At 41.3% G+C, this 17,823-nt stretch overlaps 2 protein-coding genes across 5 annotated transcripts; one reads left to right on the forward strand and one right to left on the reverse strand.

The window, feature by feature from the left end:
• The first annotated feature begins 207 nt into the window (after positions 1-207).
• On the forward strand, positions 208-4,745 carry LOC110438334 (amphoterin-induced protein 1). Its single transcript, XM_087306962.1, has one exon. The coding sequence runs from the start codon at positions 208-210 to the stop codon at positions 1,657-1,659; it is 1,452 nt and encodes a 483-aa protein (XP_087163088.1). The 3' UTR covers positions 1,660-4,745.
• tasorb (transcription activation suppressor b) lies at positions 3,960-16,782 on the reverse strand. 4 transcript variants are annotated; one of them, XM_087306888.1, is made up of 23 exons: positions 16,361-16,782; positions 14,615-14,760; positions 14,415-14,507; positions 14,221-14,293; positions 13,527-13,618; positions 13,287-13,418; positions 13,092-13,207; positions 12,971-13,002; positions 12,291-12,396; positions 11,615-11,718; positions 11,429-11,532; positions 11,163-11,235; positions 11,003-11,077; positions 10,203-10,910; positions 9,622-9,890; positions 9,416-9,545; positions 8,113-8,888; positions 7,899-8,018; positions 7,627-7,786; positions 7,402-7,501; positions 7,147-7,325; positions 5,935-6,069; positions 3,960-5,845 (listed from the first exon to the last, which is right to left on the reverse strand). In XM_087306888.1, the coding sequence occupies exons 1-23, from the start codon at positions 16,668-16,670 to the stop codon at positions 4,398-4,400; spliced, it is 5,481 nt and encodes a 1,826-aa protein (XP_087163014.1). In that variant the 5' UTR covers positions 16,671-16,782; the 3' UTR covers positions 3,960-4,397. The 4 variants fall into 4 exon arrangements, with proteins under 4 accessions (XP_087163014.1, XP_087163012.1, XP_087163013.1 ...); XM_087306886.1 differs by having other exon boundaries at positions 12,971-13,005; XM_087306887.1 differs by having other exon boundaries at positions 16,358-16,782.
• Between the last annotated feature and the right edge of the window lie 1,041 nt (positions 16,783-17,823).

The following is a 17,823-nucleotide window of genomic DNA, read 5'->3' on the forward strand; positions in this document are numbered from 1 at the left end:
GTAATTGAGGACTTTTTTTAGTTGGCTTAGTCCATTCCTTGCCCCAGATTCCGCCATCTGCTGATGTCCATCTGTGAAATGCTGGAGGATATGACAGATGTAAAACAACATTTGTAGGATTTAACCGTAGAGCTTCCTGTATCGAGTTCATCTCCAACTGTGCCAGCATTGTTCCTGATGTAATCCTTTTTACGTGCAACCAAAAGAATGACCTCGACATCTTGCATGGTTTTGATCCTGCTCTCAGTTCAGTTTTCAGGAGCTAGTTGTCCTCAGGGCTGCTTGTGCACATCTGACATACTGAACTGTGGCTCTTTGGGTCTGGATAGATTTCCCAACCCGCTTCCGTTCACAACTTCTGTCCTGGACCTTAGTCATAATAGACTAACATGGCTGGCAGCCGGCAGCTTCTACGGACTCCCAAGGCTGCAGACTTTGCATATGTCTCATAACCGCATCTCCTTGCTTAGCCCAGGAGCTTTCCATAACATTACTAGTCTACGATACCTGGACCTCTCTTCCAACAAATTGCAAGTAGTGGGGAAGTATCACTTCCAGGATCTGCAAGCCTTGGAGGTGCTCCTGATGTACAACAACCGTCTTACACGTGTGGAGAGCAACACTCTAATGGGTCTAAGCAATCTTAGAAAGGTTTACTTCAGCCTGAACCAAATCACAGACTTCCCGTTCTTCTCGATTCGCAAGCACAGCCACCCCAGTCTGGTAACGCTGGACCTCTCTTCAAACCGCCTGTTTCGCTTGCCAATGGATGACATTGTGCTGTTGCCTGTCGCTGTGCAAAAAGGCCTGTACCTGCACAACAACAGCCTGGAGTGTGATTGCTCTCTATACCGCATGTTTTGGCACTGGGAACAGAAGGGCTACCAAAGTGTGAAAGACTACAAGGATAACTACAAGTGTCTGATGTACGGTGAGCCTCAAGTCTCGATTAATTTCATGCGCTCTTTGCATTTCTTTGAGAATTGCACAGTTGGGAAGATGATATCCCTGATATCCCCGAAGGCTGATAAAGTTGTTTACGAGGGTGAACAAGTGCGGTTGGACTGTACGGGGACACTAAACGGAGAAGACCTGTCCTACAGCTGGATTATTCCTCACCAAGAGAACATCTCGTATCTGATCCAGAACGGGACTCTACGTCTCAATCAAGATGGTAGCTTGGATATTCTTGCCGCCCAGTCTGTAGATTCAGGGATTTACCAGTGTACTGCTGTCGATAACACAAGGATGATCAATGAATCCCGAGAAGTGAACTTAACTGTGGTAGCCCAGCACTCCACAGAGGAGACATTCAACACCGGCTACACCACTCTTTTAGGCTGTGTTGTGACCCTTGTCCTGATATTGATGTATTTGTATTTAACCCCATGCCGTTGTGGTTGCTGCAAACCTCCTCCTCCATCTCCAGCCATCTCATCCTTTGGGGAAAACCGCTGCAATCTGGCCTCTATATTTGCTGCTCCCTCAACCGATCGGCTGAAAAGCAAGTCTCAGTCCGACAGGCACGTAGTGTTCCTTGAGCCACTCATGGCTGGGAAAAATGGCCATCCAAAAGCTGCATTTGTTGTTGAACAGCCAGCAATTGAATGGGACACTGAAAACTTCACGATTTTTAGAGAAAGAAATGACTTCGAGTAGCTAACTTGTGACCTTAAAATCCTGCTTGTTTGAATCACTGGGACAAGCAACACGAATTAATGTCATAATTCTCTAATAAATTACTTTGTTCCTCAGATTTGAAGGCTGTCTTCTGTCTCACAGTGTGCAGTGATACTTTTTTATGCTGAATGAGTGGGAATATACAGCAAATGTATCATCTGAGCATGTGTATTGAAGTAGGAACGTCTCTGAAAGGTTGAAAGCTCAGTCATGTACAAAAGATTTTTGGATTGCCATGACAATATCGACATGACAACAAGATATGATGACCGCAAGCTGTTCATGCTAGTTTCCAGAAACTCCTTTAAAAGGCTGTCAAAAACATCTAGGTGCTGAAGATACACTATAATCAGGCAGGTCATTTCTGTAATCTAAATTCTCAACTAAAAGCTTTCAATCTAGAGCCATTTAAGATCGAGGTTTAATCCCTTCAATTGCGTCATTAACATTAGATACATTTAATCCCGCATGTCAAAATAACATGGTCGCAAAGTTCTAAAACCATGTAAATAAGCACAAATGAATGCGTTATGAGCTCACAACTAGTGAATACCTCTAGGAGGAGAGAAGATGGAAAAGTGAAGGCAATGTAGTGATGTCTGTTTATGTGAGATATTATTCATCTCAGCACTTTGCATTAAGCAAATTGCTCTTTCATTGCAGGGATGTGCTATGGGAGAGGATTAACACCCATGCCAGAATTTTCCCTCCCACACCATGCACAGTATGCAAACTAAAAGCAAAATATGAAAATGAATGAGCACCCAGGCAAAGGTACAGAGTTAATCCATCCAGTCCATTTCCAGATGTGATCAGATTTATCTGCGGCAACCCACTTTTACATTCGTAATACGTTGACACGTGTCCCCTGGCTGATCGTCAGCTGCATGATGTTCACAAAGCTCTGCCAAATGCACCAGCTTTATTTTAAAAAAAAAAATGTCAATGTGATATTCTGTCTCTTTAAACCTGTACATCAGGGGTGTCAAACTCAATTCCTGGAGGGCCGAAGCCCTGCACAGTTTAGTTCCAACCCTGCTCCAACACACTTACCTGTAGGTTTCAAACAAGCCTGAAGGACTCAATTAGTTTAATCAGGTGTGCTTAATTAGGGTTGGAACTAAACTGTGCACTTGTTGGCCCTTTTCGAACGGAGTTTGACACCTGTGCTGTACATAACTGAATACACATCAGCAGTTGTTTAACAAAGTCATCAGGCTTACCAAATGAACTATCATGAAATTCACCTTCAAATCAAGTCTGTGCAAAAGAGCAAAACAGAAATTCTTGATTTGTAAAAGCAACTTTCCTATCAAACAGTTTTGCAGTTATAACCCGTACTGTCTAGTTCCAGCCTTACCTCTGTGTTGTGTTTGTAATACTAGTGTTCTTTTGAAAGATAACTATATCAAATGAGAGATGAGATGACCTAAGGTCAGATTTTAGCAGATTACTCTTTGGGGCAAACTAGGTACTGGCTATTTTTTCAGCCTTCTCTTAATCCTTTAAGCTTTCTTTTTTTTTTGTCCCCTTCTGCCGCAAACACGATTTGCTCTCTTTCTAACCTGCACTGAAGCACGATAGTAAAAAAAGAGCTTTGGCGATGCAAAATGGTGACCCACATATTGAACTAATGAGCAAAAAGATGTAAATGCACTTCAAAAATATATAACCACTGATATTCATACCCAGTAATTTTAAACACTGTAGTTTCATTGCAATTTTAGAAAGTGTAAAATAGACACACACTCAAATTCTCCCATATGTGACCCAAAACAAAACATCTCTCATCCTAGCTACAGCTGACACCACTTAGGATGAAATATAGAAAGAGAAAGAGTGTTTTAAACAAATTCGTACACATTGTTTTCAGAGACAGAGCTGTTTATCTGTTAGTAACATTTGTAAAATGCCCTGAGAAATATTCTACAGAACTGCAGCTAATCAGATTCATGTTAAGGGCAAATTGAATCACTGTTTTTAAATCAAGGTGCATAAATTTCAGAATATATTTAACAAAAAAAAAAATTGTTTTTGACAAACACCGCATCAGCTTCAGACCAGCAGAATTCATTAGGAAATGGTGCCCTCTGCTGGTCAGCTTTTAAACCGCTAGGTTAAATACTTGCCAATGCACATTATGAAACAACATTGGCATTCATTAATCACATTTAAAAGAAAATCTAATCATTTCTTATATAGCGTCATAAATATCTATGTACATGTACAAAGAGTTCACACATTTGTGCTTTTGATTTAATACTGAACAGGACATCATGTTTGATACAACCTTGTTTTAATATAACATCTGTACAACCAAGAATGTAAAAAAACCAAAAACAGCTAAAATGAAGAATGACTCACTTTTCATCTTTTAAAAAAATATTGTCTGCATTTTGCTCCTTGTTCACAAACCGTTTTTTTTTTCTCCTTGAAAATCCAAACAAAAAGTATTGACAAAAATGAAACATTGAAAGGCAATTACATTTCTTGGCAATATAAATATAGTGGTATGAACAAGGTTTTTCAAACATCTCATTTAGGAAGAGCATTACCGAAAACAGTGAAAATCTGGCCACCGTCTGAGTCACTATCTCATTAATACGAAACCAGATTTCATTTTTCCTTTATTTCAGATATTTGATGTGCTCTTATTGTTAAGTATGTACATTCCTAATGCCAGTAGTCTATGAGGGAGCATGGCATCCCAATGGCATTCAGTTGTAAGTGTAGTCCGAATAGTAGTCTGACCGTCCACCCCCTCCCCTCCCAGGCGGGTAGCCCCAATTACAGGATGGGCCTCCTCTGATGTGACCCCTACCCGGTCTAGATCTCATAGGGTGCGGTGGAACTCCTCGACCCCTGAAGCCACCCCGCATCATATCAGGGGGACCCCCTCTGGGATTGTACATGCTATTGTTGTGTCCACCTCGGCACATGGCTCCCATTGGAGCTCCAGGGAGGGGTAAGAGTCCTCTGCTGGAAATGCCACCCCTGGCAGGAGGGGCTTGACTGCCACCCTGACTCTCTGATGACGAGTTCACTGGAGTTCTGCTGCCTTGGCTGCAAGAACTTGAACTAGCCAATGCACTGTCTTTCTCTCCGATGCCCTCTTGCTGTCCTACTTTAGAGGTGCTTGAAGTCATGGCCTTTTCTTCCTCTTGTTCCTGAGAGGTCCCACTCTCTGTGGCTCCTATCCATGATCCATCTGTGGGTTTTGCGGCCTCAGACTGGGTTGAAGGTAAAGCACTAAATCCTGCCCCGCTCTGTCCAGCCGTGAAACTGTGCTGGCCTCCTGGTGTGGGACCCCAGTTGTAAAGCGGTGGAACAGGGGGAATTGGAGTGAGGGCTGGAAAGAGTGTGGATTCTGGGTAAGAGGGAAAAGTGGTGCGAATAGAGGATGAAGAAAAAGTAGAAGATGAAGATGGAGTCTCTACATCTTTCTTAATGGTTTGAGAGCCTGGATGTCCTTGCTTATTAGCAGTGATTGCCATTTCCACCCCAGGCACTCCCACACTGTCAGCAATGTGTCCAGGTGGTTGAAGAGACGAGACTGATTCTGGAACAGGAGGCAGCACCTCCACTAAGCTAACCGGGGGCTGAGGGAAGGATGGGGGAATGGGAAGCGGTTGGCCAATGGGTAGGGTCAGGGTGTTTGCAGGAGGTGGGACCCCAGGAGGAGCAACACTTTGACTATAATCTGATCCCCTGGAAGCCACTTGGACTGGAGATGAATATGCTGAGGACATGTGGTATGCAGGAGAACCAGAGTAAGGGCTCCACTGTGATGAACTGGGACACAGGTAGCTCTGGTGGGGGTTCACACCGAAACTGGTCAGGGTGTCCTCTACTTCAGGCCTAGATGCACTCTCTTGACTGGCAGCTTTATAAAGAGCTATGGCAGACTTCAAAGCTGCGTAATCTGAGAAAGAGCCCTGGCTAGGGCACATAGAGGGGTTTGGAAGAACAAGTGGATCCATTATGGGGTCCAAAGATGGTTGGTTAGGAAGGGGAGGACGAAATCCATCGGTCTGGGGTGGAGGGGGTTGAGGTGCATGTGGTTCTGTTAGGTCTTTTTCTGTCTGAATGTTAGTATCGGAGACTGGCATGTCATCTTCAGAGTCTATAGACATGTCCTCTTCATCGCGAACAGCATCAGGCTCCACTGAGCAATCAAATAAATGACAAAGTGTTAAAATCAAAATCTATCATTTCTTTGTGAATTCTGTCAGGAAAAGAAGATCAAGAGTTTACCTGGATTAGGTAGGACAGCCACTGTAACGTCTTCAGGGATACTGATCAAACTCTGAAAGTTGTTCATTATGTCATTCATACCTGCAATGATGACTCCACTACCAGAGAACTGAGAGAATTTGTCATCGTGTCTTTCTGTAAATGTAAAGAAAAAAACAATTTAGCAAACTCTGCAGACAACTGCACATATCATCGCTATTGCACCACAGTCATATTAATCAACAAAAAGAGGACTAAATCACCTGAACGTGTAGTGCTACAGACAAAGGAAACAGAATTGCTGCTAAGGCTGTACTCACACTAGGTACAGTTGCCTCGAACCGGGCCAAAGCACGCTTGTCCCCCCTCCCTTCTCCCCCGACGCCCCGCACTCACACCATATCGGGCCTCGGCACGCTTACGTCATCGCTGCTGCGCTGTTCAGTGAGAAGCGCTCTCACTCACTCAGCAGCACAGTGGAGATTTCTCTAGTTATATCGTTTCAGTCGTTTGATATGCAGTGACATGCAGTCAAATGTTTCGCAAACAGTCCTTAGGGATGTGGTGACACGCAGTCAAATATTTCGCCGAACAGATCTGCCACTTTTGCCGCTCATAAACAATCATAATGTTCTCGTGCTGCAGGAATGAGGAGGTCTGCTGAAGGTGCGCAGCTGTTGTGCAGTGAGGAGTTTGCGTCTTTAATAAACTACGCCAGTTTGAGTACACTAAACAGTAAGAAAGATTAATAAATCCATATGAAACAGTCCCTTAAAAGACACGTCTCGCTTTCTGTTTTGGGCTATGGCGCATTTTGCACTCACACACACAAGCGTACAGCGCCAAAGCCCAAGTGAACCGCGCTCAGGCCCACCTCTTCCAACCGGGCCAGGGCCGGCCAAGTGAACCGTGCTTGAGCCCGATTCAGCACACTCACACACTTCTCAAACGATCTGGAAAACGGGCCTGGGCACGGTACGGATGGCATAGTGTGAGTAGGCCCTAAGATTGGCTTTCTGAATGTTCACACTTTAAAAACATGAGTGGACAGATATTAACAGGTAGTTCCTATTGAGCTGGATTAGAAGCTTAATCCATTTACCCAAAATGACATTTCTAAAACTTAAATCATTCCCAGTTTATGCAATGCAATCATGCTAAAAAGTGCCAACTGTAAAAAGAGTTCATCCAGAGCAAAACTCATGAGTTTTCATCTGGACCAGCTACCAATACCTGTAAGGAAGACAAGGTGTCGAAGCTGTGTGTGTTGAGCTTGCAACTTGACCAGACAATCCAAATCCGGAGCTTGCCTAGATGGAGTGTCACACTCATGATAGGGCAGAAACTCCACTAGGTGTTTCTTCTGGTAGCTTGTCAGTAGGTTTAACAGATCCAGGGCCTCTGTGTTTAACCTGTGAAAGTGAAAGTATGTCAGACACCAAGAGTCCATCAAAATTGTCAAAACAGTCTAATCATCTTGTCCCTAACCTGCTGAGTTCTTTAAGCTTCTTCTGAGTCTTACAGTGCACCTTCCACTTCCAGGGTGAGCCCTGTTCCTCCAGGAACTTAAGAAATGCCTGTAGCTTAGCTGTAAACACAAATGTTAGTGTTTAAAGCCTCTTTTTAAAGGAGGTTGAGACTCAATTTACAAAAAATGTTACATACATTTTTGCCCTCACACTTTAAGAGATACATTCTACATTCAGTTCTTACCTAGCATAATATTGTCAGGTTTGAGAATGAGCTCATCAGACACAATGAGACCCCCGGACACAAAAAGCTCATTGTAAGTACGATTTTTTACATCATCCAGGCTGTCCACTCCAGCAAAGTAAACTGTGGGCAATTTCTTCAGAGACACCAGTGCTGGGATCTAAATGGAGCGTAGAAGGAACAACACTTCAAAATGGATGCTTCTCAGTTTGCTTTGTGCAACTAATTAAATCGTTACAAACTGCAGTTTACAATGCTGAGACATTAATCACCTTATGTACATGAGTGGCGATGTCCTCATTCTGAATTATGATCATGAACTTTTGCTGACTTTTACTCTCCAGATAATTTAGAGGGTTGCAAGCGATGTTGCCAAGGCTCCTTAAATATGCCTGTAAAACCAAACAGGAAGTTATAGACAAGGTTTCAAAGGTTGGTCAAGAACATCTTTCCATCCTTGTATTCTGACATTTTAAACTTTCATACCTTTATCTCAGTGCAGAGTTCACTCTCCTCATCACCTGTCTGAATGTAAAAGTTGACTGCATTCTTCTGCATGATCTCCATCAGTGTGCACAACACATCAGGCTTGATTTGCCCAATAACAGTGCTTGATGTTCCTGCCAGAGAAGATTCTGCGGATAACTCTGAGACAGAAGTTTCTACAATATCTGTACCCTTGGGATCAGCTGATTTTTCAGGTTGAAACAGGTGGACCTCTTTGACAGTACCTAGGCGATGTTTGCCTGAAGAAGGTTGCTTAACTGTAGTTTGTGGCTTGCTTGATGAAGCCTTAGACTTAGGCACTGGAGATAATGTTTTAGTGCGAGGTTGAGCAGGAGGTGAGGGCAGTTTGGGCTGGGCAGGAGCCGGAATGGCAAAAGGAGGTGGAGCAGGTGGTAAGGGGGCAGGCACTGGGACAACAGCAGGTGGTGTTGCGATGGCCACATGTTCTAAAGACACACTAGGAGAATGAATCAGATGGTTCATCTTTTCACAGAGAGTTTTAACGTAGCCCTGCACAGGCAGCGGAGTAACATATTTGGAGACAAAAGGTGAGAATGCGGGACTGGATCGTATGGTCAGGTCCTCATTTCGTGGCAAAGGAGGCTGTGAGTTGTAGATTATATGCTGTGCCTCCATCAATTTATGGATCCCTGTGCACAGGTTCTGAAATTCACGGTCAAGAATAGTGTCCACTACTTTCCCCAGGCATTGTACTGGCTTCTCTGATTCGCTCAGACAAGGTTCAACAACACCATCTAAAAAAAAAAAAAGCATATTTTTATTTGTCAAAGTAAGTTCAAAGAACTTAGCAAAGATTTGGCAAGGTCTAATTCAGGTGCTAGAAGGCCGATGTTCTGCAGAGTTTAGCTCAAACCAAAATTAGACACACCTGAACCAACTAATCAAGATCTAACAAGCATATTAAGAGCATCCTGGCAGGTGTATTGAAGCAAGTTGAAGCTAAACTCTGCAAGACATTGGCCCTCCAAGAGTTTGGGCACTACTGGTCTAATTAATTTGACCAACGTTGACAAAATAGATATTAGATATTTGTAATAATAGAAAAGGCTTCTATTTAAAATAAACACTGTAACCATTCAGGAATGATTTCTGAAGAACCAAGTTTGGAGTAAGAGCTTCTAAATAAACTGACATCTGCTTTGACATCAATAAAAATATCGATATACATTTTAAATGATATAAACATAGCACAGTTATTATAACAATTTCATAAAATGTTCAAAACTTAAAAAGATTGCAAACATTAAAATATTGCAAGCACCTGTGGTGGAAGTTTTCCATAGTTGGTGGATCTGATGTGCAGCTTCTGCTGGACGGGGTGGCTGCTGCTGCTCCAGATTGGAAGCGGGGCTGTAGACATCCACACTGCTTCTGCTGCAGGCCGTCTGCTCCTACACATACATCTGACAAGTTAACTCAACAGCATTTAACCGTGACATTAGACACAACGAAAAGTCTGATCCAAACCTCCAAGAAATCCTGGGTAACCTGCTCTTCATCAACACGTCTGCCACGCAGATCAAGATCACAGTGAGTAAGGGACTCAGTGGGGTCATGTTCCTCTATGTTTTTGGGGAGCATCTCAGGCTGATTGCTGGCAGTGGTTGAGCTCTGGGCCATCCTGTTGAGCGTGCTGAGGAAGAGTTTGAGCAAGGCCTGGGTGTCTCGGAGGGTGGGACTCTGAGATGCACGCTCCCGCAGGTCTGTATCACACAGTCCCATGCTATCCATCACAACTAAGAGGAAAAAAAGGGCTGTCAATAAGAAGCTTAACTCTCCCAGGAACTGCAGTCTCAATCTATTGTGCTGGAGCTCTATCGTGCATGCATGCACTCTGCCCCTTTTTAAAGATGTGACAAATTAACTCTTCTCCAGAGACTCTGAACATTAGAAAGACAGAAGAACTGAAGCTCTTCACCTCTAATTTTAGCACTTAATCCAAGAGATTGCAAACTCACAAATACATCATTTTTGCTAGACAAAATACTATACGTTTAAAAATATCTGCATGCTATACCTAAATTTACATTAATTCAGTAGAAACGTACCTCTCCCTGGCTCTCCGTTCAACAGACCAGTCCTAAGATATTTGCTCACACCTCCAGGACCCTCCCTTTCCAGCCTCCTCTTCAGACCAGCAGCGTCCCAGTCTTCCTCTCTTTCTGCTCCGCTCCCCTCATCCTTTCCCAAAGTCCGCTTATGTAACTGTATCAGCTTTAGTAATTTCTCCATCTTCTCTTTTTCATACTCACTCTGCTGTTTCTGAGCACCACCGTTAGACTGAGAAACCCCAGTTGTGCTGCTGGCCGATGGCTGTCTATCCGACCCTCCCCAGTCTGAGACAGGACTGTACTCTTCTGCACCCGCAGGGGGAGATGCTTCTGCTTGTTGGCTGTCCATTAGGCCTTGCTGTAGTACCTCCACTGGGAGCTGGAAGTGCCCCGGACTGTACACGTATGATTTCAGCACCACATCTATATTCTTAGGTCGAGGTGCAAGGTGTTGGCTGGTCCGGTCATCCAAAGTGTGCCGGTACTCTGCGATGTGAAAAGGCCGTAAAGCACCTTGCTCCTTCTGACTGAGGTAGTCCAGTGCCTGCCGTTTCACCCCTGCTGCAAGTTCTTTGGGGGGATTGGCACGTAGTTTATAGAAGCAATGATGCAGGGCAGGTACAAAAGTGTCAAGCTGATGGATGACTGCGTCTTTCGGCTCCAATGGAACAAGAGGGTCCTCCTCCACTCCGGAGTTTTTGGAAACTTAAAAGTAAGATACAAATCAGTTGTTAACTTGGCTATTGAAAACAAGTTAAAGTAAGTGTGGGGAGAAAAAAAACATTAGAGGCACTTACTCAACTTCGAGATGCTTCTTTGCTCTTGAAAGATAAAAAGCGCCTGTAACACCCTGTCACTTCTTCCCCGTCGCTCTTTAGAGAAACAAGAAATAGACTCTGTTATCCAACAGCAATTCCAGCAGCCACATATGAGTTTAAAGGCTGTGTGTAAACCTACCCATGCTAGTGAACAACTGAGAGGACGAAAGGAGGAAGAGAAATCCTTTGTCTACCAATGGCTTCACCAAAACCTAGAGTGAAGAGTTTAATTATAGTATGCCTATAATAAAACATCGGCAGTTTAACTTGTGCATATCAGATCGCTGACACAGATTCTATTATGATACAGCACGGAGACGAGAGGGTGGGAGGTGAAGCTCGGCTAGAGTAAAGCTGCAGGCATTAATTGTATCAAAGCGTAAAGCAGGGTGTGAATTAGCTCACCATTCTTTCTCTCTCAAGCCGTTGCAGCAGTCCCGTGAGGCTGTTTTCCTGTTTACTCTTCCCCATGACCTCATACAGGCTACAGTGCATCCCACACTTCAGCACTGCAAAATACCACAACACATTACCACATCAATATCAACAACCAGGTGTTGGGCTGAAAAGCATCATTGGGGTTCATTCTACCTTCTCGTGCTCCACTGTACGCTTCCCACGACAGCAAAACAGGTGGGATCTTTCGCTTCACTTGATCCAGATGCATAGCCGTATTGATGTCAAGCTTGTCTGGGCTGAAAAATAAAAAAAAAGACATTTAAACCCATGAAATTAACAGTTGAAGTCAGAATTATTAGCCCAGTTTTTTCAACACATTTCTAAACATAATAGTTTTAATAACTTATTTCTAATAACTGATTTATTTTATCTTTGCCATAATGACAGTACATCATATTTACTAGATATATTTCATGACACTTCTATACAGTTTTAAGTGACATTTAAAGGCTTAACTGGGTTAATTAGGTTAACTATGCAGGTTAGAGTAATAAAGCAAGTTGTATAATGATGGTTTGTTCTGTAGACTATCGAAAAAATATATAGCTTAAAGAGGTTAATAATTTTGACCTTAAAATGTTTATTAAAAAAAATCTAAAACTGCTTTTACTCTAGCTTAAATAAAACAATAAGACTTTCTCCTGAAGAAAAATATGATCAGAAATACTGTGAAAATTTTCTTGCTCTGTTAAACATCATTTGGGAAATATTTAAAAAAGAAAAAAAATTCAAAGGGGGGCAAATAATTCTGACTTCCACTGTTTAGATATTTTTGGTTGATCTGGATTGGTAAGAGCAGAAAACTCACAGTTTCAGTGGAAGATGAGGGAGACTTGAAGACCGGATGTACACTTGATAGACTTCCTCTCCTTTATTTACCAGTGAACCACTCCAAACTGTATATCTTCGCCGAACTAAAGCATCATAATAAAACAATCAAATAAGTTTATATTATATAAAGATTGTATGGATATAGGGTTACAGTGCTCAGCATAAACCAGTACACCCCCATTTGAAAAATAATATTATCTCCATCTCTTAGTGATTATAGCCACAAATTTGTTGTAATGCATTTAAACAAAACTTTTTATTAAAAAGTAAGAAATAAGAGCTTGGCCACCTAACATCTTTAAAAATAGAAGGATAACGCAGTTCAATTCAAACAAGTTATTGCAAAAACAAATTACAAACTACAAAATTCATCAATATTTCATTTTTTTTATGTTTCTCTAGATTTGTCCTCTTTATTTATTATTTTTCCTTCAACAATCATTTGGGTGTACTAATTTTTGAATTGTGATCTCAAGATTTTTTGCTTAATTAGTTTCAGTTTTGTCCTTGGTACAGACTAATGTAATGTATATGCACAAATATATTATTTTAAAGCATCCTATAAGAAAATATAGACTTAAGAGTGAGCTGTGAGGGTGTACAGCACTGTATTAAATTATCTCTTTAGAGATCTATGGTGATAAATACAAATCATACCTCTTTGTCCCTCATGTAACATGCTGTTTACTCTGCTACAAGAGAAAAGGAGTGAAATTTAGATTAAACCAAAAATGTTTGTTACAATTTCTATGTACATTATCAATAAATTAATTCATACCTGTGTGTGCCAATGCTCGATTCTTTGCCTTTGTATTGAAAAGACACAACCGCGTATGGCAACACATGTCTAGGCCTTGACTTGAGCTCATCATATGCAAATTCATAAAAGTATTGCTGGAATGAAACACAACAATTAGAATAACAGGACATTTTAGCAAACAAGACAAAATAAAAGGTTACAAAAAACACTTACCTGAGTGTGCTCAAAGGCTCGGTAGGATAATAATGAGGTCACTTTGCTGGCATTTTTGTACACATGGCTGTCATATTTAAGGGTGGGCTCAAGAGTATTTTTAGGAATATTCTCAATTATCTTCACTTTACCCTGCAGAAAAAAAAAAGTTGATTGGTTTTTACTATTGTGAAACTATGCATTGAAATTAAAATAAATTACATTTAATGCTTGATAACTCTAGCTGTTATACCTCCTTACCTTCATGACTTTAAATAATATTATCTCTCCTGCAGCACCTACTTCAAATGGATTCATTTGTAACAAATCAGAGTATTTCGAAAGGTAAACCCCTAAAAATAGAAAAGGATGGAAGAGTTACTTGGGGTGACGTTCTGTGAGACACAAAAACAAGCCCTAGGGTAATCCAAAGAAATTTGTTAGCAATCTATTTAGAATGTAGAGTCTCTTCTAAGAGCATGCCGTGTTTGCTCAGATTAAATATTTGCAGAAACTACTTCACTTCACCAGTTAAAATGATCCTACTCACATTTACAACATTTAAATATCTTTAAAACACAAATGAACTGCTTTAGTAAACTGCACAAAGATCATCGTAAATTAGAAATCACTATGCCAAGAACAAAATGAACCTAATGTTACTTCCAAGACCTCAAACATGCTCTGAAAATAGAAAGAGGTAAGAGGGGTTGACCAATATATGAAACAGATGTTTCTTTACAAAACATTTATCCACTCAGATATAAATGACTGTAGTGAGTTTGATGCATGAACATGTATTTGGCCTAGTACAAGAAAGTACAGAGCAGTGATCATTTTGGCCCTGACCAATTCAACTAGTCCAAAACCACAAGATCAAGTGACCACAGTAAAACAAATTCCTCCCAAGAAAACGAGTATAGCCAAACTGACTCTTTTAAAGCACAACATTTACCTTTGGCAGAGTTTCCTAGATTGTTAATCCGCGAATGTCCCACAGAAAGACCCTTTTCGCAGATAAAGTGAACCTAGAACAGAAGACAACATATTAGTTTTGTTTTAGACACACTTTAAATAGCAGTTATAACTAGCCATTACATTTAAACAGGTTGAAGTAAAACTACGGAGCAGACATTAACACAGCCTCACCTTATTCCTATCAGACAGCAGAAAAGCATAGGATTCTGCAAGTTCTGCCTCTGTCCTGCCATTCTGCTTGAGTTCCCTTTTCTTCTCGATGAACTATGAAGACAAATCATTTTTAAAAATTATAATCTTAAGTGGCTCGAGGATAATTTTATTCATCAAGTCTGCAAACAAAAATGCTGTTAACTTGACTCAGCACTCACCTCTTTCTCCAACAGTTCGTTGTGAATGAGAGAAGCTTTGGTGTAGTTGAAAGTCGCTCGAGATGTTGCGTCCAGGTAGAACGTGGACAGAAGCTTCACGACGTCTTCAAACTCTCTGGACTCTGGAGGCAAGTGCTGAAAGAGACCTGGAGAGAGAAGACAAAGCTCATTAAATCAGAAAAACATCAAATTCAAGAGATACTCTCAGGTATATGGCATTATAATGTTACATTTCAGTTTTTTTTTTTTTACAAAGAATCCTGAAATATGGACGACCTTAAGTGTTGTACACAGAGAACTGTTTTGCCAGTAGACCATAAGTTAAACATGTTATTCTCTGCATGTGTCGCATACACAAATGCAAAACAATAAGCAAACATCCAGTGACTTGACTAAAGAGTATTTTGAAGTGCCCATTTAAAAAAGCAAGATTGTGCATGCTCATTACTGCAACATTTTATTACAGAATGCTTGCACGTCCACAATTTTGCTTAATTTTCAATATTGAAATAATTTAGATTATGTGCCCTATTGTGCCCTAAAATGACCCAGTTTCATTATAGTAAATGTGTAGTAACCATTTGGGTTAATTGATAATCTGTACAACCACAGATTTAATACAAACACAATGGTGACACGAGTTAGTGTATCAAAACAATGGCTGCCGTTGCAATGGTTTAACAACAAAAACTGTAATAATGAAGCCACGATTAAATGCCAAAAGTGGAACAATGCAGCTCAATTAAACTACAATGTACACAAGCATTTTCAATAGCCAACGCTGTATTAGTATTATTAGCAAGTGACACAAAATGAATAATTTTTTCACGAAAAATCAGGAAACGTTCAGAAACAATTAGCACGAGCTAATATTTAACAACTTGTTAACCTATTCATCCAACCAAAACAACATAACGTTTAATAAATATGTATTTGAAATAACGTTAGCTAGTACTCAGTACAAAGCTATTTAGTGTCTGTTTTGCTTATTGTGCATCTAAACAAAGTCCACACGACAAAAAAATACGTTAAAGCACCAACAAACAGCTAAATCTTTTAAAAAAAGAGGCCAAAGTGAAAGTTGTCAGGCATAAATACACAAGCACCTTCCGTTGACAACTTTCGCTTTCATTAAAGTTGACAACGATTTTCCCACTATTTGCCAAACGAGGAAACGATGGGGAATGAATGGGGAGCTCAAAATAAGGCCGGTTGTTCGGGACTGACAGGTGTTTGAAACGCGTGGCGTAAAAAGACTGAAGGGAGAAATGCAGCGGTCAACTGAACCTCACACTGCTGCCATTGATGAGGGGAAGAAGTGTGTCATGTGGTGGGGCAGAACTGTACGGAATGGGAGGAGGAGTGTACAGCCAGCGAGCAGAGCAATGACACCGGCCTCCGTCAGCTTTACAACCATGAGGACGAAAACGCACGTCTTTGAGATGTGCTTTGAATAACTCGGCCGGAATCGGATCCTCGAGTGGCCGTGCGAGTTGCATCTGAGCGGCCGCTTTACCTGCAGCTCTACGCGGCGCACTCGTTAAAATCCATTTAGTAACAGTAGTGCAAGCCTCTAAAGCAAATCACGTGGCGCGTAATATAGATCCCTTGTGTATTTATCAATACGGGTCTATTTATATGACCCAAAGCGGCACAAAGCACGCTTTTAGCGAACTTGCAGGTCGTGAAACCCAAAGAGTGCATATCGGGAATGGTAGTAACCGTGGTAGCAATGGTGCACACAACCTTTCCGCTCCTTGATTTTCCTCGGGATCTGAAAATTCTTCCTTGGCAGCTCCTCAGCCGACCTCGGGAGCGTTGAAGGCGAGCCACCGCAGTTTTTCAGGTCCGACAGGCCTGCCCTCCGCCGCTCAGAAGCATCTTGTTCAGACATTTGCTCGTCTTCACATCCAGCTTGATCGCCATTTTGCTTGGATGTGGCCGTGCTAGAGGCTGACAACAATTGCTTCTTGCTGTCGCCATCCTCCAAGGTTAGGCTGCCGGCCTTGCTGCTCTCTTTGTCGCTTTTTCTCTCCTGGCTGAAATTGCAAGCCATTTTTTTGGACCAGCGGTCACCTCTTCAGCTGGCGATGAAGTTGGTTTCAGTTGCCGCTTCACGGAGTAATTCTCCTTCTCAACCAGCCTCCGCCATTATGCTTGTGACGTATGCCTTCCCCACCACTGCAAAACTCTGGCGTCACTCTGTTTACATTCACGTAGCCTGACGCCCTCCAGCGGCGCTGCCGTGAACCGCGCAGCGTCTAGACGCCATGACCGACCGAGAGCTTTGATCGCAGATCGCCGGAGAACCGGTGCCAAGAACGAACCATAGAGCCGACACACGGGGAACTCAGTGGGAAAACTCACTGCATATGTTTGAGCTCGTATTCAAAAAAAAAAAAAAAACCGTCTTCACGAATTGTAGGCAACACAAAGCTATCACGTGACACGATTCCATAAAGTGAATTAAAAAATCTAAAAAGGTATTTAGATTACACAATTGACATCGAGATATCGAACATTTAAAAAGTAGGCCTATACACAGGGGCGATTTTAGGGATTTGGAGGCCCTAAGCAACTCCAGCTATGGGGCTTCAAGTCCTAAAATGCACCCCTTCAATTTTTATTATATTTTTATTTATTTAGCTGTTTTTTATATGACTCAATCTTACTTTCTACGTCTTATGTTAACGTAAGCTTTACATTTTAAATAATTGGATGTCTTAAAATGATTTTACAACTAAAAAAAATATATTATATATATATTATATATATATATTATAAATTTGACTGCTGGACTGTTTCATGATTGAGGGTGGGGGATATTTTTTTCATAATATTATTAGTGCACAAAATTATGTTATTATAATAATGTTATATCAAACTGTATATTAAACAATATTTAATTACGTAAAAAAATATTTGTTTGACTTTTACTATACAAAATACGATAGAAAATTATATATTGTTTATAGGTATAACTTTTACTTCTAGATATTTATTGGGGACCCCCAGATGTCCTGGGGCCCTAAGCGGCCGCTTACCTTACTTATTGGTTAAATCTGCCACTGCCTATAAAGCAGGGTCTGTTAGAAGAACTGAGAGTTTTAATCTTTATGATGCAATGGATCTCGATGATCCAATCATAAAAATGCCTACAAGTTATCCAAAAAAACTTTCTGTTATGTTCCTATTTTTATACCAATTGT

This window comes from Danio rerio, chromosome 23 (genome assembly GCF_052040795.2).
Source record: "Danio rerio strain M-AB ecotype USA chromosome 23, GRCz13ab, whole genome shotgun sequence".
NCBI lineage: Eukaryota > Metazoa > Chordata > Actinopteri > Cypriniformes > Danionidae > Danio > Danio rerio.